This window comes from Arachis ipaensis, chromosome B01 (genome assembly GCF_000816755.2).
Source record: "Arachis ipaensis cultivar K30076 chromosome B01, Araip1.1, whole genome shotgun sequence".
Lineage (NCBI taxonomy): Eukaryota > Viridiplantae > Streptophyta > Magnoliopsida > Fabales > Fabaceae > Arachis > Arachis ipaensis.
Genome location: NC_029785.2, coordinates 54,162,948 through 54,186,203, shown reverse-complemented (window position 1 = coordinate 54,186,203; position 23,256 = coordinate 54,162,948). Strand labels below are relative to the sequence as shown.

The window sequence follows — 23,256 nt, the reverse complement described above, 5'->3', positions numbered from 1 at the left end:
TTTTCTGGAAAGCTTTTCAGAGTGACTGCACTACATTCTTTAGTGAGGAGAACTCTTTCAGTTTCTCTCCAATCGTTCTTATGACTCAAGATCTCTTTCATGAACTTGGCATAAGAAGGTATTTGCTCAAGTGCCTCTGCAAACGGAATCTTTATTTCAAGAGTCTGAAGATAGTCTGCAAAGCGAGCAAATTACTTATCCTGCTCATCTATATGGAGTTTTTGAGGATAAGGCATCTTGGCTTTGTATTCCTCAACCTTAGTTCCTGCAGGTTTACTTCCTATAGAGGTGGTTGGAGAAGCCTTTTTAGAGGGGTTGTTATCAGCACTTGTGTATGTCTGATCCCTCACTGGCATTTGATTGCCAGAGTCAGAAGCTGGAGTGGTATTGGACGCCAACTCCTTACTTGTTCCTGGCATTTGAACGCCAGAACTGAGCTTCTATTGGGCGTTTGACACCAAATCATTGCTTGTTTCTGGCGTTTGAACGCCAGAGTTATTCTTCTCTGGGCTCTTACTATCCTCAGAGGGATCGTGAATAGTAGTTTGTTCATTTCTTGGCTTCCTACTGCCTTGAAGTGAGGTATTTAATGTTCTTCCACTTCTTAATTGAACTGTTTGGCATTCTTCTGTTATTTGTTTTGATAACTGCTGTTCTGTTTGCCTCAATTGTACTTCCATGTTTATATTAGCCCTTCTTGTATCTTGTAATATCTCCTTGAATTCGGCCAGCTGTTTTGTGAGAAAATCTAATTGCTGATTAAATTCAGTAAGTTGTTCTGTAGGACTGAGTTCAGCAGTTACTGTTTTAGCCTCTTCTTTCATGGAAGATTCACTGCTTAGGTACAGATGCTGATTTCTGGCCACTGTATCAATGAGCTCTTGAGCTTCTTCAATTGTCTTTCTCATATGTATAGACCCACCAGCTGAGTGTCCATGTCTTTATGCTAGCTTTAGGTTCGTTATTTAACCACCTCTTAGCTTGATCTTTTACAGTAAATTAAAACAGTAATAGTCTGTAGACATCCTGATCTACTTCCTTATCATGTACTGTGTCAGCAATCTGTAAAAACTGTGCCAGAAACTCTGTAGGTTCTTCTTGAGGAAGACCGGAATACTGACAACTTTGCTGCACCATGATAATGAGCTGAGGATTCAACTCAAAGCTACTAACTCCAATGGAGGGTATACAGATACTGCTCCCATATGAAGCAAAAAAAATTTTTAAAATAAAATCTGAATTTTTAAAAGGAAAATTCAAAAAATCAATTAAAATAAAGAAAAAAGATATTTTTGAATTCAATGAGGAGAGAGAAAAACAATAAAAAGACACAAAACTTAAAATTTTTAGATCTAATGCTCCTTATTTTCGAAAATTTTGGAAGGAAAACACCAAGGAACACCAAACTTAAAAATTTTAAGATCAAGACACAAGAAAAACTCAAGAACACTTTGAAGACTCACAAGAACAACAAGAACATGAAGAACACCAAACTTAAAATTTTTAGAAAATCACAATAAAATTTTCGAAAATTATAGAAAGATCAACAAGAAAACAACAAAATTAAAGTTTGGCACAAGATTTAATCAAAGAAAAATTATTTATGAAAAAGATTTAAAAAAGAAGATACCCAATTACCAAGAACATAGACCAACGCTCTAGCCAATTGAGCTGTAAATGTAGCACTTGTTTTGAAGAAGTAATTTTTTTATAATTAAGAATAAATTTTTTTTTGAAAGCTAATGTTTTGAAAAAGCACAAGAAAAATAAGGAAAGAAATAGAACAAGAAAAACTAAAGATCAAACAAGAAAAATAAACAAGAACAACTTGAAGATCCAGGAAAAACAAAGAACACAAATTCGAAAGTTTAAAGGAAAATATAAAATATGCAATTGACACCAAACTTAAAATATGAAACTAAACTTAAACAGAAGAACTCAATTATCAGTAAAAATAAAAATAAAATAAAATAAAATAAATAAATAAAATAAAAAAATAAAGTTTCGAAAAATTTTTGAAAAAGAAAATAAGGATTCAAAACTTTTAACAAGAACAATAATAAAAGACTCTGACCCAAAAGACAAAATCTTCCTAATCTAAGCAACAGGATGAACCGTCAGTTGTTCAAACTCGAACAATCCCCAGCAACGGCGCCAAAAACTTGGTGCACAAATTGTGAATCACACTTTTCACAACTTGTACCACTAACCAGCAAGTGCACTGGGTCGTCCAAGTAATACCTTACGTGAGTAAGGGTCGATCCCACGGAGATTGTTGGTTTGAAGCAATCTATGTTTATCTTGTAAATCTTAGTCAGGAAATCAATTATAATTATCAGTATGAATTTCGAAGAATAAAAGAGCATGGATTAAATACTTGTTCTGTAGTACTAGAGAATATGTTGGAGTTTTGGAGATGCTTTGTCTTCTGAATCTTTGCTTTCTCCCTGTCTTCTTCTTCACGCACGCAAGGTTCCTCCTATGGCAAGCTGTGTGTTGGTGGATCACCGTTGTCAATGGCTACCATCCGTCCTCTCAGTGAAATAGGTCTAGGTGCGCTGTCACCGCATAGCTAATCATCTATCGGTTCCCACTCATGCTAGAATAGGATCCTTTGATCCTTTTGCGTCTGTCACTATGCCCAGCCCTTGTGAGTTTGAAGCTCGTCACAGTCATTCAATCCCTGAATTCTACTCGGAATACCACAGACAATGTTTAGACTTTCCGGATTCTCATGAATGCTGCCAATGGATTCTAGCTTATACCACGAAGATTCTGATTAAGGAATCCAAGAGATGTTCATTCAATTGAAGGTAGAATGGAGGTGGTTGTCAGGCACGCGTTCATCGGTTGAGGATGATGATGAGTGTCACGGATCATCACATCCATCATATTGAAGTGCGAATAAACATCTTAGATAGAAACAAGCGTGTTTGAATAGAAAACAGAAATAGTTGCATTAATTCATCAAAACACAGCAGAGCTCCTTACCCCCAACAATGGAGTTCAGATCTAAAAATGTCATGAGATCCGAAATAAACCTCTAAAAGTTGTTTAAATACTAAACTAGTAACCTAGGTTTACAGAAAATGACTAAACTATGATAGATGGTGCAGAAATCCACTTCTGGGGCCCACTTGGTATGTGCTGGGGCTGAGACTTAAGCTTCTCACGTGCCTAGGCTGTTTCTGGAGTTGAACGCCAGGTTGTAACCTGTTTCTGGCGTTCAACTCCCATTTGTAACCTGTTTCTGGCGTTTGACGCCAGACTGCAACATGGAACTGGCATTGAACGCCAGTTTACGTCATCTATCCTTGAGCAAAGTATGGACTATTATATATTGCTGGAAATCCCTGGAGGTATACTTTCCAACGCAATTGAGAGCGCGCCATTTGGAGTTCTGTAGCTCCAGAAGATCTATTTCGAGTGCAGGGAGGTCAGAATCCAATAGCATCAGCAGTCCTTTTTTCAGCCTGAATCAGATTTTTGCTCAGCTCCCTCAATTTCAGCAAGAAAATACCTGAAATTATAGAAAAACACACAAACTCATCGTAAAGTCCAGAATTGTGATTTTTTATTTAAAAACTAATAGAAATATAATAAAAACTAACCAAATTACATTGAAAACATACTAAAAACAGTGCCAAAAAGCGTAAAAATTATCCGCTCATCAGTAGGACTATGCTTGCAACGAGAATTCATTCATTTTGTGTGAAATTCTATACCGACACAATAAATACTCCTAAATCAAAGTCCTCTAATTAAATGCTTGTGATGCTTATGTATCAAGTGGTAATACTTGAAAACAACGCATTTAGAGTCGTAGCTTTGTTATCAACTCATGGGGGGCAAAGCACCCAAAAGGAGAAGCTAATAAAAAATAAAAAAAGCTTGTTTCAAGGAAGAAATATAAGGAAACGATTTCATAAAATAAGCTAGATAGAAGCATCAATCATTTACATTTCTTTTGTGATTGTAGCATGCATAGAAAACTAGCCAACCATGAACATCAACTTGCTATTCTTCTCACCTTGGTTTGTCAAAACTTAATGCATGATTATTTTCTTGCTTGGGGACAAGCAAGGTTTAAGTTTGGTGTTGTGATGACATGTCATCATGTCATGTTTTTCTATGCTTTTTCACACCAGAAATTAATGATTAATGATTAATTATTAAGTTTTCTTGTGCTTAAATAGTACATTATTTTGATCTTTTGATTTTATAAAATTTGTAGGAAATAAGTGGAAAAAGAAGCAAAAAAAAAGTACAAAATAAGCTAAAAAGGAGAAAAGAGGAATTCTGGGGCACGTTTTGGAACTTGGGCACACTTTGGAGCCTTAGGCCACGCTTTTAAAAGCGTGGCCCATGATTTAAACAAGGAAGCATGCTCTACTTGTACAAACCAGTGCTCATTTACACAAAGAATGCTACGTTCACTAAGCCAGCATCTTCGGGCAAGTTAAAATTTGGAGGCAAAGTTTTGCAAACGATGCGCACGCGTGCTTGACGCGCACGCGTCAATGGGTCACCTGGGACGAAGCACGTGAACGCGTGGCTGGCGCAGAAGCATGATATTGGGATTTTGCTACCCACGCGCACGCGTGGGGTAGTGCTCACTAAGCCAGCATAGCGCTCATTAAGAGAACGCTGAAAGGGACGTGTACGCGTGAGTGACGCGTACGCGTCGATGAGCGAAAAGGCAAAAGCACGCGCAAGCGTGAAGGACGTGTATGCGTGGGTACCCGAACGCTCCCTTCTCTAGATGAACACTACGCTCTCCTGGAAGCTGCAACTCTGCTCAATTTGACTGATTCGAAGCCCAATTGAAAATTCAAAGCAAGCAGAGCCCAGTATCATCACTTAAAGGCACAAGAAACAGTTAGAATAGGAATTTCATTTGAATTGTAATTTGTTTTTAATTTCAATTTTATTTTTCATTTTGTAAAGCCTATATAAAGGCATCAGTTTCATTTCATTGGGGGGAGCTCTGTTAGGCTGTAGTAGTAGTAGGCAACAGTAGTAGGAGGCAGCAGTAGGAGTAGGAGTAGGAGTAGAATAGAAGGCTCTCTTTGATACACTTTTATTTTTCTGCACTTTCTACATTTCAGTATTGAATTCAGTTTATGAAATTTCAGTTTCTGCAATCCTCTGCTAGAATTTCCTTTTCTGCAATTTTACTTTCAGCAACTTTACATTTGAGTTTGTTGTGATCTAAATTTACTTTTCATGCAATTTTAAGCTTCTGTAATTGTTCTGAGTTTTGATCTACTACTTTCCTTAAATTTCCTGCACCCAATTCTCTTTACATTTGCTGCACTTTACATTTCTTGCTCTTTAAGTTTCTGCCAATTTACTTTCTGTAATTTTTAATTTTTACAATTCACTCTTTGTTGCTCCAATGTTCATTCAATTCACTACTGTTAACTTGACTAGACTGATCCATCACTAAAGTTGCTTGATCCATCAATCCATGTGGGATCGACCTCACTCTTGTGAGTTATTACTACTTGATGTGACCTGGTACACTTGCCGGTGAGTTTGTGTAGAAATCTAATTTTCACCCATCAATGACCACTGCTCTTGTAATGCAACAAGTGAGGAGAGCATCAATCGTCAAAAAAGGTAATTACAAAATTATTTACCCATTTGAACTCGAAAAATCATGCTCTTCCCTGTGCTGTTGTTATTAATGTTATTTCCTTCATGCATAATGCCTTCTAAGAATGGCACTTGTTTTAATTATTTTATTATTATTATTATTATTTTGTCACAGAGGAAAAAACCACCTCACTTGATGCCAATCCTCCTTTGAGAAAGACTTCTGGTAGGCTTGTAGGAAAAAAGACACTCAATTTTAATTACACAAACAACCTAGTAAAGAGAAGACTTAAACCAATTACAGTGACAACATCCTCAAATAGTGATGACAAGGATGACACGTCGAATGCATCCGATAACAACCTTGACGGACTGGTAGTCTCTCAGAAAAATAAAGAGGAAAATGAGAGCAACTCGTCTAGTAATAAAGCAGTGAGTAAATCCTCTTTGAAAGATAATGATGTTGATGCCCTTAGCCTCAGTGGTCAACTTGCTTCTCAGGTATTTTTATATGTTTTCACATCATCCATATTAAAAATAGCATTATCTTGAAGAACTTAAATGATGATGATGTCTCTCATGCTGATTTTTAATCTCATTAATTATCTTTGTCCTCATTTTACTTCTTGCTTTAGGTCACCGTGGGTCCTACCATTTCCTTGATTGTGCCTAGCACTGAAAATCTGATGGCTGCTACATCTGACAAGCCTACACCTAATGCCAATGCTAATAAGGTATGGCATGTCATTTAGCCTGATTATTAGTATCTCTTCCTTGTATATTTCTTTTTTTTATGTTGACACTTTCTTTTACATTTTTGTTTAGCTTCAATATTTTGAAATCGCCCCGAGTGAGCGGTCAAAAAAACAAATACCAATCCCTTCCATTCATGCTTCGACCCCTAATATGGTGAATGATTTGTTGGCTGAATTAGGAAGTCTGAATGAAGCATATGCATGTAGTATGGATACACAGAAGGCCATAGTTGCATCTTGCTCTACCATTCAAAGTCCCCTTCCAACAGAGCATCTCCATTCTACACCTCCCACAACCAAGACTGTCGACAAATCCATCCTGCTTCCATTGGCCCAACAACTTGGTGCTGTTCTATCGAAACCTGTTTTGACACTTGCCACTGATCCAAACTTTAAGGCTCAACTTTCTGATATTCTTCAGACCTTTTCAATTACACCACATCATGTGACTATTGAGCCTTTGTTGGCTCGATTGCGAATGGTTTATGAGGACCTTTATGTCAAATTTTCAGACTCTTAAGCGGCTATCTCATCATATCAACAATCAACTGAAACTCTTTCTAAGTTGAAACAAGACATCTCATCTTTTGAGATTGCCAAAACTACCTTGGCTGCCCATATTGCAAAAGCTAAAGATCAGGCTCATGAGTTATTTGAGGAGATTCGAGACTTGGAACAATAGCTGACTGTCAAGAGAGAAGCAAAAAATAGGCTGGATGCTGCTTTGATAAAGAATGAAGGTCAATTTGCCAAAGCAAGCAGCATGCTTGACAGTAGCAATGCATCCTTACAGTCACTTGAAGAGAAGATGCTTTCTTCACATGAAGCTGCAAAAGAAGCCAGGAACTTCCAAACCGCTCTCCAAATTGAAGTTACTCGCTTGAAGAAGATCTTTGAAGTTTAGTCTTGTATTTCTTATGTGAACTTCTGTCATTTTAATATGTTCCTACAATCTTCACTTTTTGAGCTTTTAGATTTTTTTTGGTATTTGTCTTTGTATGCACCTTATGTTTATCTTGTAGAATGGTTGTCACTTGTTATCTTTGGGAAGTTATTATATTACTTCACACTGAACCAATTATTAATATCATAGTGACCTCTTTTATATTTCATTTGAGATGACCTTCATATCTGTTTATATCAGGTTGCACTGGTGTATGCCATCTCGTGTGCATTCGCCTCAAGTGCTGTCAAAGTAAATCAACTGTGCAATTGTTGACATGCTTCTAGCTTTACACAAGTTTATTCACTAAACCTTTTATTTCTATATGTTGGCATGTACTGTACTGAACTTAAGGAATGATAAGTTATTTTCTGTATTAACTCCTATTTTAAATTAATGCTTTGGACACATATCTGCCTCATACTCTTTAATGCTTTATATCGTCATTGGAACTTGCAATTGATAGAAGTCACATGGATATGTTAGCTTTTACAAACTAAATTACAAATGTTAGTTAGCTCTTTATTTTATCCCTTGACACTTCAACTGGATATTTTCGTATCCTTAAACATGTGGAGTGTTTTCCTCATGAATACCTGGCCTATATATTTTTAAATACTTGCCTTTTATTGAAAGAATTATTCTTCCTGATCCGACTTCAATAATCTTATAGGCATTTCCAGAATAAATCTTGTCAACCACATAAGGTCTTTCCCAAGTTGGAGACCACTTACCATAACTTTTGACTTTTTTCTATAGGCAAAATTGTTTTCCAAACTAAATCTCCAACCGCAAACATCTTTGCTTTAACATGGCGGTTGTATGATTTTGACACAATCTCTTTTTGTCGAATCACCCGATCTAAAGCTCTTAACCTTTCGTTATCTAGTTCATTGAGCTCATCATACAAAGAATTCCAATAATCTACTAATGGTATCTCATCTTGTCTAGCCACCCTTATACTTTGCAAATTAATATCAATTGGCAATACCGCATCATAACTGTAAACTAACTTATAAGGGGTGGTTCCAGTAGAGCCTCTTGGAGAATTTCGGTAAGCCGAAAGAACTTGACTGAGAGTCTGATGCCAATTTCTTGGCTGCCTTCCAATGTGTTTTTTAATTAAGGAAATCAAAATTTTATTTACTGCCTCAATTTGTCCATTGGCTTGGGCATAATACGGTGTAGAAGAAAACATTTTTATATCCTTAGACTTGGCATACTCTATGACCTTTTTCCCAATAAACATGGTTCCTTGATAAGTGGTAATAGATTGCGAAATTCCAAATCTATGCACAATATGCTCCTAATAAAATAAATTATTTCATTGTGATTGACCTCCCTCAAAGGGATAGCCTCTACCTATTTAGAAAAATAATCAACACCAACCAAAATGAACTTATGACCTTTAGAAGAAGGTGGGTGAATGTGACCGATCAGATCTAAAGCCCAACCTCTAAACGGCCATGGCTTAACTATAACATGCAATTCTGATGCTGAAATATGTTGAAGGCTTCCATGCTTTTGGCATTCTTCATAGGAACTAGCGTAATTTATACAATCTCTTTGAATAGTTGGCTGATGAGCGGATAATTTATACCCTTTTTGGCATTGTTTTTAGATAGTTTTTAGTATGTTTTAGTTACTTTTTATTATATTTTTATTAATTTTTATGCAAAAATCACATTTTTGGACTTTACTATGAGTTTGTATATTTTTCTTTGATTTCAGGTATTTTCTGGCTGAAATTGAGGGACCTGAGCAAAAATATGATTCAGAGGCTGAGAAAGGACTGTAGATGCTGTTGGATTCTGACCCTCCTACACTCGAAATAGATTTTCTGGAGCTACAGAAGCTCAATTGGCACGGTCTCAATTACGTTGGAAAGTAAACATCTTGGTCTTTCCAAAAATATATAATAGTTCATACTTTTCCCGAGATTTGATGGCCCAAACTGGCGTTAAACGCCAGCTAGAGACCTTTTTTCTAGAGTAAAACGCCAGAACTGGCACCAAAACTGGAGTTAAACGCCCAAACTGGTACCCAAGCTGGCGTTTAACTCCATGAATGGCCTATGCACGTGAAAGCTTCAATGCTCAGCCCAAGCACACACCGAGTGGTCCCCGGAAGTGGATTTCTGCACTATCTGCCCTTAGTTACTCATTTTCTGTAAACCTAAGTTACTAGTTTAGTATAAAAACTACTTTTAGAGATTCATTTTGTAACTCATGACATTTTACATTTCATATTGTATCTTCTACAGCATGAGTCTCTAAACCCCATAGGTGGGGGTGAGGAGCTCTGCTGTGTTTCAATGGATTAATGCAATTACTACTGTTTTCCATTCAATCCCGCTTGATTCTATTCTAAGATACTCACTCGTACTTCAATATAGAGAATATGATGATCCGTGACACTCATCATTATTCTCACATCTATGAACGCATGCCTGACAACCACTCTCGTTCTATCTGAGCTCAACGTAGTCATTGGGCGACAGCTTGAGTGTGTATCTCTTGGGTTTCTAATCCACGGACCGAGTCCGTGAGATTAGAACCTTTGTGGTAGAGGCTAGAACCAATTGGCAGCATTCCTGGGATCTGGAAAGTCTAAACCTTGTCTGTGGTATTCCGAGTAGGATCTGGAAAGGGATGACTGTGAAGAGCTTCAAACTTGCGAATGTTGGGCGCAGTGACAGTGTGCAAAAGGACAAGGGTCCTATTCCGACGCTAGCGGGAACCGACAGATGATTAGCCGTGCGGTAGATGTACCTGGTATTTTTCATCCGAGACGAGAAATCCGATAGTTGATTAGCTGTGCAGAAATCGTACCTGGTATTTTTCATCCGAGAGGATCATACAGCTTGTCATTGAAGGAAGCCATGCGTGTTTGGAGAAGAAGATAGTAGGAAAGAAGAGATTCAGGCGACATAGCATCTCCGAAACCTCAACCTGTTCCTCATTACTAAATCACAAGTACCATTTATTTCATGTTATTTACTTTTCTTAACAAAATCATTTTTATCATTGACCTCCTAACTAAATTTACAAGATAACCATAGCTTGCTTCAAGCCGACAATCTCCGTGGGATCGACCCTTACTCACGTAAGGTATTACTTGGACGACCCAATGCACTTGCTGGTTAGTTGTGTGGAGTTGTGAAATGTGTGATCACAATTTTGTGCACCAAGGTTTTGGCGCCGTTGCCGGGGATTGTTCAAGTTTGAACAACTGACGGTTTATTTTGTTGCTTAGATTAGGAAAATTTACCTTTTTGGTTTAAAGTCACTAAATTTGAGTCTTTTGTTTTCTTTTCAAAAATCTTATTTTTCTTTATTAATCTTTAATTTTCCTTTGAGTTTTCTGTTTGAATTTAGTTTCATGCTTTAAGTTTGGGGTCTATTGCATGTTTTAATTTTTCTTTAATTTTCGAAAATATATGCATTGTGTTCTTCATTGTTCTTCAAGCTGTTCTTGTTTATTTTCCTTGTTTGATTTTTAGTTTTTCTTGTTTTGTGTCTTTCCTTGTTTTTCTTGTGCATTTTCGAATCATTAGTGTCCAAAGTATAAAAATTTTTAAGTTTGGTATCCTTTGTGCTTTTATTTTCTTAAAAATTTTCAAAATTTGCTCTTGGTGTTCATCTTGACATTCAAAGTTTTCTTATTTGTTTTCTTTGTTTTGATCTAAAAATTCCAAGTTTGGTGTCATTTTATTGTTTTTCTCCTTACTCATTAAATTCAAAAAAAAAATCTTTTCCTTTATTTACTCATCATTTTCGAATTCCTTAGGTTGACTGATGAGCGGATATTTTATACGCTTTTTGGGGTTAATTTCATATAGTTTTAGTATGTTTTAGTTAGTTTTTAGTTTATTTTCATTAGTTTCAAGGCAAAATTCATATTTCTAGACTTTACTATGAGTTTGTGTGTTTTTCTATAATTTCAGGTATTTTCTGGCTGAAATTGAGGGAGTTGAGCAAAAATCTGATTCAGGCTGAAAAAGGACTGCTGATGCTGTTGGATCCTGACCTCTCTGCACTCGGAATGGAATTTCTGGAGCTACAGGAGTCCAATTGACGCGCTTTTAATTGCGTTGGAAAGTAGACATCCAGGGCTTTCCAGCAATATATAATAGTCCATACTTTGCTCAAGAATAGATGACGTAAACTGGCGTTCAACACCGGCGTCCAGCGCCAGAAACACGTTACAAGTTGGAGTTCAACGCCAGAAACAGGTTATAGCCTGGCGTTGAACGCCCAAAACAGCCCAGGCACGTGAGAAGCTTTAGTCTCAGCCCCAGCACACACCAAGTGGGCCCCAGAAGTGGATTTCTGCACTATCTATCATAGTTTACTCATTTTCTGTAAACCTAGGTTACTAGTTTAGTATTTAAACAACTTTTAGAGATTTAATTTTTATCTCATGACATTTTAGATCTGAAATTAGTACCTTTTGGCAGCATGAGTGTCTAAACCCCATTGTTGGGGGTGAGGAGCTCTGCAGCGTCTCGATGAATTAATGCAAGTACTTATGTTTTCCATTCAAACATGCGTGTTCCTCTCTAAGATACTCATTCGCGCTTAACTATGGAGAGGGTGATGATCTGTGACACTCATCACCTTCCTCAATCCATGAACATGTGTCTGACAACCACCTCCGTTCCACATTAGAATGAATAATTATCTCTTAGATTTCTTAATCAGAATCTTCGTGGAATAAGCTAGATTGATGGCGGCATTCATAAGAATCCGGAAAGTCTAAATCTTGTCTGTGGTATTCCGAGTAGGATTCTGGGATTGGATGGCTGTGACGGGCTTCAAACTCGCGAGTGCTGGGCATAGTGACAGATGCAAAAGGATAGTAAATCCTATTCCAGTATGATCGAGAACTTCCAGATGATTAGCCGTGCTGTGACAGAGCATTTGGACCATTTTCACTGAGAAGATGGGAAGTAGCCATTGACAACGGTGACACCTTACATAGAGCTTGCCATGGAAGGAACTTTGCACTTTTTCATGCATGAGGGAAGAGGAATACAAGAGAAAAGCTGAAATTCAGAAGACAAAGCATCTCCAAAACTCCAACATATTCTCCATTACTGCGTAACAAGTATTATTTGTGTTCTGCTCTTTTACTTTTTACAATTCAAACTAAAAATTATTATTGATATTATATCCTGACTAAGAGTTACAAGATAACCATAGCTTGCTTCAAGCCAACAATCTCCATGGGATCGACCCTTACTCACGTAAGGTATTACTTGGACGACCCAGTGCACTTGCTGGTTAGTTGTGCGAATTTGTGAAGAATTGTGATTTCCAATTTCATGCACCAAGTTTTTGGCGCCGTTGCCGGGGATTGTTTGAGTTTGAACAACTGACGGTGAATCCTGTTGCTTAGATTAGGAAAATTTTGTCTTTTGGGTCAGAGTCTTTTATATTCTTTTCAAAAATTTTTCAAAAATATTATTTTTCTTTATTAGTTTTTATTTTTTCTTATTCTGTTTCTTTTCTTGTTTTTCGTGTGCCTTTTCAAAACATTAGTTTTCAAAAAAAAAATTTTTTTTTCTTAGTTATTAAAAATACTTCTTCAAAACAAGTGTTACATTTACAGCTCAATTGGCTAGAGCATTGGTTTATGTTCTTGATGATTGGGCACCGGTTTTATTAAAAATCTTTTTCAAAAATAATTTTTCTTGATCTTGTGCCAAACTTTAAGTTTGGTGTTTTCTTGTTAATCTTTCTATAATTTTCGAAAATTTTAGTTTGGTTTTCTAAAAATTTTAAGTTTGGTGTTCTTTCTTCATGTTCTTGTGTTCTTGTGAATCTTCAAAGTGTTCTTGAGTTTTCCTTGTGTCTTGATCTTAAAATTTTTAAGTTTGGTGTTCCTTGATGTTTTCCCTCCAAAATTTTCGAAAATAAGGAGCATCAGATCTAAAAATTTTAAATCTTGTGATATCTTATTGTTTTTCTCTTTCCTCTTTAAATTCAAAAATATCTTTTCTCTCTATTTTAAAGTAAATTTTCAAAATTTACTTTTAAAATTCAGATTTTTTTTCAAAATTCAAAATCTTTTTTTTCAAATCAAATCCTTTCAACCATATCTTTTTCAAAACTTCCTAACCATTTTTTTTCTCTCTCTCTCTCTCCATTTTTCAAAAATCTTCACCCATTTTTATTTATTTTATTTTAATTTATTTTATTTTCAAAATAAATAAATAAATAAATAAAAATAATTTTTTTCTACATCAACTACCTTTCTCCATCATGGATCTAAGTGGAAATGAACAGTCCAGAAGGACTCTGGGGTCATATGCTAACCCCTCTACTACTTCATATGGGAGTAGTATCTGCATACCCTCCATTGGAGTCAGTAGCTTTGAGTTGAATTCTCAGCTCATTATCATGGTGCAGCAAAGCTGCCAGTATTCCGGTCTTCCACAGAAAGAACCTACAGAGTTTCTGGCACAGTTTTTACAAATTGCTGACACAGTACATGATAAGAAAGTAGATCAGGATGTTTACAGATTATTACTGTTTCCATTTGCTGTAAAAGACCAAGCAAAGAGGTGGTTAAATAACCAACCTAAGGCTAGCATAAAGACATGGAAACAACTGACAGAGAAATTTCTAAATCAATACTTTCTTCCAAAACGGATGACACAGCTAAGGCTGGACATCCAAGGCTTTAAACAAGGAGATAATGAACCAGAAATTGGGTGGAAGGCTGGCGCTGAACGCCCAGACCATGCTCAGGACTGGCGTTCAACGCCAGAAACAAGCAAGGAACTGGCGTTGAATGCCCAAAAGAAGCACAGCTCTGGCGTTCAGACACCAGGAACAGATGAGGAGTTGGCGTCTAACGTCACTCCAGCTTCTAACTCTAGCACTCAAATGCCAGTGAGGGATCAGACACACACAAGTGCTGATGACAACCCCTCTAAAAAGGCTTCTTCAACCATTTCTGTAGGAAATAAACTTGCAGCAACCAAGGTTGAAGAATATAAAGCCAAGATACTTTATCCTCAAAAACTCCGCCAAGAGGAGCAGGATAAGCAATTTGCTCGCTTTGCAGATTATCTCAGAACTCTTGAAATTAAGATTCTGATTGCAGAGGCACTTGAGCAAATACCTTCTTATGTGAAGTTCATGAAAGAGATCTTAAGTCATAAGAAGGATTGGAGAGAAACTGAAAGAGTTCTCCTCACTGAAGAATGCAGTGCAGTCATTCTGAAAAGCTTTCCTGAAAAGCTTAAAGATCCCGGAAGCTTTCTGATACCATGCATATTAGAGGGTAATTTCACCAAGACAGCCCTATGTGATCTTGGGGCAAGCATCAACCTAATACCTGTATCCACCATCAAAACGCTTGGTTTAACTGAAGAAGTTAAACCAACCCGGATATGTCTCCAACTTGCTGATGGCTCCATTAAATACCCATCAGGCATGATTGAGGACATGATTGTCAGGGTTGGGCCATTCGCCTTTCCCACTGACTTTGTTGTGCTGGAAATGGAGGAGCACAAGAGTGCTACTCTTATTCTAGAAAGACCTTTCCTAGCAACTGGACGAACTCTCATTGACGTCCAACAGGGGGAAATAACCCTGAGAGTCAATGAGGATGAGTTTAAGTTGAATGCTGTCAATGCCATGCAGCATCCAGACACACCAAAAGACTGCATGAAAGTTGATCTCATTGACTCTCTGGTGGAGGAGATCAACATGGCTGAGAGTCTCGAATCAGAGCTGGAAAACATTTTTAAAGATGTTCCGCCTGACCTAGAGGATTCAGAGGAATTGAAAGAGCCTCTGAAATTTCCTCAGGGAGAGGAAAAACCTCCTAAACCCGAGCTCAAACCATTACCACCATCCCTGAAATATGCGTTTCTAGGAGAAGGTGATACTTTTCCAGTGATCATAAGCTCTGCTTTAAATCCACAGGAAGAGAAAGCACTAATTCAAGTGCTAAGGACACACAAGATAGCTCTTGGGTGGTCCATAAGTGACCTTAAGGGCATAAGCCTAGCTAGATGCATGCACAAGATCTTATTGGAGGACAATGCTAAGCCAGTGGTTCAACCACAGAGGCGGCTAAATCCAGCCATGAAGGAAGTGGTGCAGAAAGAGGTCACCAAATTATTGGAGGCTGGGATTATTTATCCTATTTCTGATAGCCCCTGGGTGAGCCCTGTCTAAGTTGTCCCCAAAAAGGGAGGCATGACAGTGGTTCATAATGAAAAAAATGAACTGGTTCCTACAAGAACAGTTACAGGGTGGCGCATGTGTATTGATTACAGAAGGCTCAATACAGCCACCAGAAAGAATCATTTTCCTTTACCATTCATAGACCAAATGCTAGAAAGACTAGCAGGTCATAATTATTACTACTTTTTGGATGGCTATTCAGGCTACAACCAAATTGCAGTAGATCCCCAGGAACAAGAGAAAACAGCATTCACATGTCCATCTGGAGTATTTGCTTACAGAAGGATGCCTTTTGGGCTGTGTAATGCGCCTGCAACCTTTCAGAGATGCATGCTCTCTATTTTCTCTGATATGGTGGAAAAATTTTTGGAAGTCTTCATGGATAACTTCTCAGTATATGGAGACTCATTCATCTCCTGTCTTGATCAATTGACACTGGTTTTGAAAAGATGCCAAGAGACCAACCTGGTTTTAAACTGGGAAAAATGTCACTTTATGGTGACTGAAGGGATTGTCCTTGGGCATAAAATTTCAAACAAGGGAATAGAGGTTGATCAAGCTAAAATAGAGGTAATTGAAAAATTACCACCACCTGCCAATGTTAAGGCAATCAGAAGCTTTCTGCGGCATGCAGGATTCTATAGGAGGTTTATAAAGGATTTTTCAAAAATTGCAAAACCTCTAAGCAACCTGCTAGCTGCTGACACGCCATTTGTGTTTGACACAGAGTGTCTGCAGGCGTTTGAAACTCTGAAAGCTAAGCTGGTCACAGCACCAGTTATCTCTGCACCAGACTGGACATTACCATTCGAATTGATGTGTGATGCCAGTGATCACGCTATTGGTGCAGTACTGGGGCAGAGGCATGACAAGCTTCTGCATGTCATTTATTATGCTAGCCGTGTTTTGAATGATGCCCAGAAAAATTACACAACCACAGAAAAAGAATTGCTTGCAGTGGTTTATGCCATTGACAAGTTTAGATCATACTTAGTAGGATTAAAAGTGATTGTGTACACTGATCATGCTGCTCTTAAATATCTACTCACAAAGCAGGATTCAAAACCCAGACTCATAAGATGGGTGTTGCTTCTGCAAGAGTTTGATATAGAGATAAGAGACAGAAAAGGGACAGAGAACCAAGTGGCTGACCATCTATCCCGGATAGAACCAGTGGAAGGGGCGTCCTCCCCCGCTATTGAGATCTCTGAAACCTTTCTGGATGAGCATTTATTTGCCATTCAGGAAATACCATGGTTTGCAGACATTGCAAACTATAAAGCTGCAAGGCACTTATATTCTGGTGGCAGTTGACTATGTATCAAAATGGGTAGAGGTCATTGCCACACCCACTAATGATACTAAGACAGTGCTGAAGTTCCTACAAAAACATATCTTCAGCAGGTTCGGTGTCCCTATAGCACTAATCAGTGATGGGGGCACTCACTTCTGCAACAAACAGCTTTACTCTGCCATGGTCCGGTATGGGATTTGCCATAAGGTGGCAACTCCATATCATCCGCAGACAAATGGACAAGCTAAAGTTTCTAACAGAGAACTAAAAAGAATCTTGGAACGGACTGTAAGTACCCGTAGAAAGGATTGGGCACGAAGCTTGGATGATGCTCTGTGGGCTTACAGAACAGCATTCAAGACTCCTATAGGAACCTCTCCGTACCAACTTGTGTATGGTAAGGCTTGTCACCTGCCCGTGGAACTGGAACATAAAGCCTACTGGGCAACCAGATTCCTAAACTTTGATGCCAAATTAGCTGGAGAAAAAAGATTGCTCCAGCTGAATGAGCTAGAGGAATTCAGATTCACTGCTTTCGAAAATGCCAAGCTGTATAAAGAAAAATAAAAAAGGTGGCATGACAGAAAGCTGTCATCTAGAGTCTTTGAACCAGGACAAAAGGTTCTGCTATTTAACTCTAGTCTCAGGCTATTCCCCGGAAAACTGAAATCCCGATGGAGGGGACTATATGTGGAGCTTCAAGACATTGATTCTGATAAGAAGTTCATTGTTAATGGACAGAGAATCAAGCACTATCTTGAAGGCAATGTTGAGCAAGAGTGCTCAAGGCTGAGGCTAGATTAAAAACTCTGCAAGGTCCAGCTAAAGACAATAAAGAAGCGCTTGCTGGGAGGCAATCCAGCCATGGGGCATCACTTCCTCTAAGCATTTTGCCCTATTCTTGATTTTATTTGTTTATATAAAGTTCATTGATACTAAAGTAAAGAAGCAATTGTATAAGTTCACAGGGTTACAGAAGGATCCTGGACACAAAATAGAGAAAAAGAGCTCATTGGCAAGAAAACGCCAGTAAAAGTCTGTTTTGGGCGTTCAACGCCCAAAAGAAGCATCCACTGGGCATTGAACGCCAGTAAGGATAGCCATCTGGGCGTTAAACGCCAGAAAGAAGCATCTTCTGGGCGTTGAACGCCAGAAAGAAGCTCTTTCTGGGCGTTTAACGCCAGATTTACAGCGTCCTGGGCGTTCAGAAAAATGGCCAGTGACAAAGGAGTTCCTGGCGTTGAACGCCAGAAAGAAGCAACAGCTGGGCGTTGAACACCCAGGAGAAACAGCATTTGGGCATTGAACGCCCAAAACATGCAGCGTTTGGGCGTTCAAACGCCAGGATGGTGGGGAGGAGGTAAATTCGTTTTTACTTCATATTTTTCATTTTAATTTTAATTTTCATGATTTCTTGCATAAACATGTTACAAACCCTGATTTCTAAAATCCCTAATTTCTAAAAACCCTACTTTAAAATATCAAATGTATCTTAATCTATAAGCACAAATCTTTTTTTCAATCCAATTCAACTCTTTTTCAAATTTTCAAAACAAATCTATCTCTTTTCATTCTAAAATCTTTTCAACTAATCAATATCTTTTTTTTAAAATCTCCATATTATCTTTTTCAAAAATCCAAATTTATCTTTTTCAAATATCTTTCATATCTCTTCAATTTTAAATTATATCTTTTCTTATCATACTTATTTCTTTTTAAATCATATATTCTATCTTATCTTTCTCCCTATTTTTGAAAACCCACCCCCTCCTTTTTAAAAACACATTCGGCCTCCCTCCTCTCACCCACCATTCAACACTCGCTCTCCATCTATCCCTCTCCTTTCTTTCTTTTGCTTGAGGACAAGCAAACCTCTAAGTTTGGTGTGTTTATCCGTGATCACTAAACCATACCCACTAAGATCATGGCTCCTAAAGGAAAATAACCCACTCTAAGAGGCAAGAAAGAGAGCATTCCAAAACCACTTTGGAATCAAGGAAGGTTCTTAACCAAAGAGCATTCAGACCATTACTACAAAATAATGGGTCTAAGATCAGTGATCCCGGAAGTCAAGTTCGATCTGAAAGAAGATGAATATCCGGAGATCCAAGAGCAGATTCGAAACAGGAACTGGGAAGTCCTAGCTATTCCTAAAACTAAAGTGGGAAGGAATATGGTTTAGGAATTCTACGCTAATCTGTGGCAAACAGACAGGCAGAGAATATCTGGAACTGCCCTCTATGACTATCGAACTTTGGTCAGAGGAAAGATTGTTCACATCCACCCTGACAAAATCAGGGAGATCTTTAAGCTACTTCAGCTGAAAGATGACCTAGACTCCTTCAATAGGAGAATGATGAGAACAAACAAGGGCCTGGATAAGATTCTAGAAGATATATGCATCCCTGGAGCCAGGTGGACCACTAGCAGCAAGGGTGTCCCAAATCAACTCAAGAGAGAAGATCTCAAACCAGTCGCCAGAGGTTGGCTGGACTTCATTGGGCGTTCTATATTGCCCACAAGCAACCGTTCTGAAGTCACTGTTAAAAGAGCAGTGATGATCCATTGCATTATGTTGGGAAAAGAAGTAGAAGTTCATCAACTGATCCCATCTGAATTTTACATACTTGCTAACAAGAACTCCAAGGATGCCATGTTGGCTTCTCCAAGCTTAATCTCTATGTTTTGCAAAGATGCTGGAGTAAAGATGGGAATAACAAAGTATATCTCAGTAGAGCAACCAATCACTAAAATCACAATGAAAAAACAACAAATGCAGGATGACCCCACCAAGAGGAGGGCGCAAGAATTCCTCCCAGAAGTCCCTCAATTTGAATATTGGGAACAGCTTGAAGCATCTGTTACCAAGTTGCAAGAATCTATGGACCAAATAAAGGAAGAACAGCAAAATCAAAACAGTATGCTCTGCAAACTGCTTAGGGAACAAGAAGAGCAAGGGCGTGACTTAAAGGAACTAAAGCGTCAGATGTTATCTCTTGAAGGACCAAGCACTCCACAGACCTTCAAGAATCAACATACTGAACTAGGAGAATCAATAACACTATCTGAATTCTAAGTTCCTACAGATGCCAATCATTCTGAGCTTCAATGGATAAAGTGAGATGCCAAAACTGTTCGGAAGCAAAAAGCTACTAGCCCCGCTCATTTAATTAGAATCTGAGCTTCACTCAAAAACTCTAAGATATTATTGTTTCTTGACTCATTTGTATTCTATTTTATTTGTCTAGTTGCTTGGAGACAAGCAACAGTTCAAGTTTGGTGTTGTGATGAGCGGATATTTTATACGCTTTTTGGGGTTAATTTCATATAGTTTTAGTATGTTTTAGTTAGTTTTTAGTTTATTTTCATTAGTTTCTAGGAAAAATTCATATTTTTGTACTTTACTATGAGTTTGTGTGTTTTTCTGTAATTTCAGGTATTTTCTAGCTGAAATTGAGGGAGCTGAGCAAAAATCTGATTCAGGCTGAAAAAGGACTGCTGATGCTGTTGGATCCTGACCTCTCTGCACTCGGAATGGAATTTCTGGAGGTACAGGAGTCCAATTGACGCGCTTCTAATTGCGTTGGAAAGTAGACATCCAGGGCTTTCCAGCAATATATAATAGTCCATACTTTGCTCAAGGATAAACGACGTAAATTGGCGTTCAACGCCAGTTCCATGTTGCAGTCTGGCGTCCAGCGCTAGAAACACGTTACAAGTTGGAGTTCAACGCCAGAAACAGGTTACAGCCTGGCGTTGAACGCCCAAAACAGCCCAGGCACGTGAGAAGCTTTAGTCTCAGCCCCAGCACACACCAGGTGGGCCCCAGAAGTGGATTTCTGCACTATCTATCATAGTTTACTCATTTTCTGTAAACCTAGGTTACTAGTTTAGTATTTAAACAACTTTTAGAGATTTAATTTTTATCTCATGACATTTTAGATCTGAAATTTATACCTTTTGGCAGCATGAGTCTCTAAACCCCATTGTTGGGGGTGAGGAGCTCTGCAGCGTCTCGATGAATTAATGCAAGTACTTATGTTTTCCATTCAAACATGCGTGTTCCTCTCTAAGATACTCATTCGTGCTTAACTATGGAGAGGGTGATGATCCGTGACACTCATCACCTTCCTCAATCCATGAACATGTGTCTAAAAACCACCTCCGTTCCACATTAGAATGAATGATTATCTCTTAGATTTCTTAATCAGAATCTTCGTGGAATAAGCTAGATTGATGGCGGCATTCATGAGAATCCGGAAAGTCTAAACCTTGTCTGTGGTATTCCGAGTAGGATTCTGGGATTGGATGGCTGTGACGGGCTTCAAACTCGTGAGTGCTGGGCGTAGTGACAGACGCAAAAGGATAGTAAATCCTATTCCAGTATGATCGAGAACTTTCAGATGATTAGCCGTGCTGTGACAGAGCATTTGGACCATTTTCACAGAGAAGATGGGAAGTAGCCATTGACAACGGTGACACCTTACATAGAGCTTGCCATGGAAGGAACTTTGCACTTTCTTCTTCTTCATGCACGCAAGGCTCCTTCCATGGCAAGCTTTATGTTGGGCATCACCGTTGTCAATGGCTACTTCCCGTCCTCTCAGTGAAAATGTTCCAAATGCGCTGTCACCGCACGGCTAATTAGCTTTCGGTTCTCGATCATGTTGGAATAGGATCTATTGATCCTTTTGCATCTATCACACGCCCAACACTCGTGAGTTTGAAGCTCGTCATAGTCATCCCTTCCCAGATCCTACTCGGAATACCACAGACAAGGTTTAGACTTCCGGATCTCAGGAATGGCCGCCAGTAATTCTAGCCTATACCACGAAGGTTCCAATCTTAGATTAGAAACCCAAGAGATACACATTCAAGCTTCATTGCATGTAAAACGGAGGTGGTTGTCAGGCACGCGTTCATAGGTGAGAATAATGATGAGTGTCACGGATCATCACATTCATCAGGTTGAAGTACGAATGAATATCTTAGAATAGAAGCAAGCGTGATAGAATGGAAAACAATAGTAATTGCATTAATTCATGAAGAACAGCAGATCTCCTCACCCCCAGCAATGGGGTTTAGAGACTCATGCCATAGAAGATACAATATGAAATGTGTAGAATGTCATGCCGTCCAAATACAATAGCAAAAGGTCCTATTTATAGAAAACTAGTAGCCTAGGGTTACAGAAAATGAGTAAGCTAGGGTGTTTAGTGTAAAAATCCACTTCCGGGGCCCACTTGGTGTGTGCTTGGGCTGAGCATTGGAGCTTTCATGTGTAGAGACATTTCTTGGAGTTAAACGCCAGCTTTTATACCAGTTTGGGCATTTAACTCCAGCTTTTATGCCAGTTCTGGCGTTTTGACGCGAGAATTTCTATGCTGACTTGAAACGCCAGTTTGGGCCATCAAATATCGGGCAAAGTATAAACTATTATATATTTCTGGAAAGCACAGAATGTCTACTTTCCAACACAATTGAGAGCGCGCTAATTGGGCTTCTGTAGCTCCAGAAAATCCACTTCAAGTGCAGGGAGGTCAGAATTCAACAGCATCTGCAGTCCTTTTTCAGCCTCTGAATCATATTTTTGCTCAGGTCCCTCAATTTCAGCCAGAAAATACCTGAAATCATAGAATAACACACGAACTCATTGTAAAGTCCAAAAAAGTGAATTTTAAATAAAAACTAATAAAAATATAATAAAAACTAACTAAAATATACTAAAAACATACTAAAAATAGTGCCAAAAAGCGTGTAAATTATCCGCTCATCATAACACCAAACTTAAATTGTTGCTTGTCCCCAAGCAACTGAAAATCAAATAGGATGAAAAGAAAAGAATATACAATGAATTCCAAAAACATCTATGAAGATCAGTATTAATTAGATGAGCGGGGCTTTTAGCTTTTTGCCTCTAAACAGTTTTGGCATCTCACTTTATCCTTTGAAGTTCAGAATGATTGGCTTCTATAGGAACTCAGAATCCAGATAGTGTTATTGATTCTCCTAGTTAAGTATGTTGATTCTTGAACACAGCAACTTTATGAGTCTTGGCCGTGACCCTAAGCATTTTATTTTCCAGTATTACCATCGGATACATAAATGCCACAGACACATAACTAGGTGAACCTTTTCAGATTGTGACTCAGCTATGCTAGAGTCCCAAATTAGAGGTGTCCAGAGCTCTTAAGCACACTCTTTTTGCTTTGGACCATGACTTTAACCGCTCAGTCTCAAGTTTTCACTTGACACCTTCACGCCACAAGCACATGGTTAGGGACAGCTTGGTTTAGCCGCTTAGGCCAGGATTTTATTCCTGAGGGCCCTCCTATCCACTGATGCTCAAAGCCTTGGATCCTTTTTATTACCCTTGCCTTTTGGTTTAAAGGGCTATTGGCTTCTTCTGCTTGCTTTTTCTTTCTTTCTCTCTCTCTTTTTTTTTCGCATATCATCCTCTTT

At 38.4% G+C, this 23,256-nt stretch overlaps 1 protein-coding gene across 1 annotated transcript; it reads right to left on the bottom strand.

Moving 5' to 3' along the window:
• LOC107606997 lies at positions 8,027–8,545 on the bottom strand. The gene has a single exon (XM_016308992.1). It carries the CDS (start codon positions 8,543–8,545, stop codon positions 8,027–8,029), a length of 519 nt encoding a protein of 172 aa, XP_016164478.1.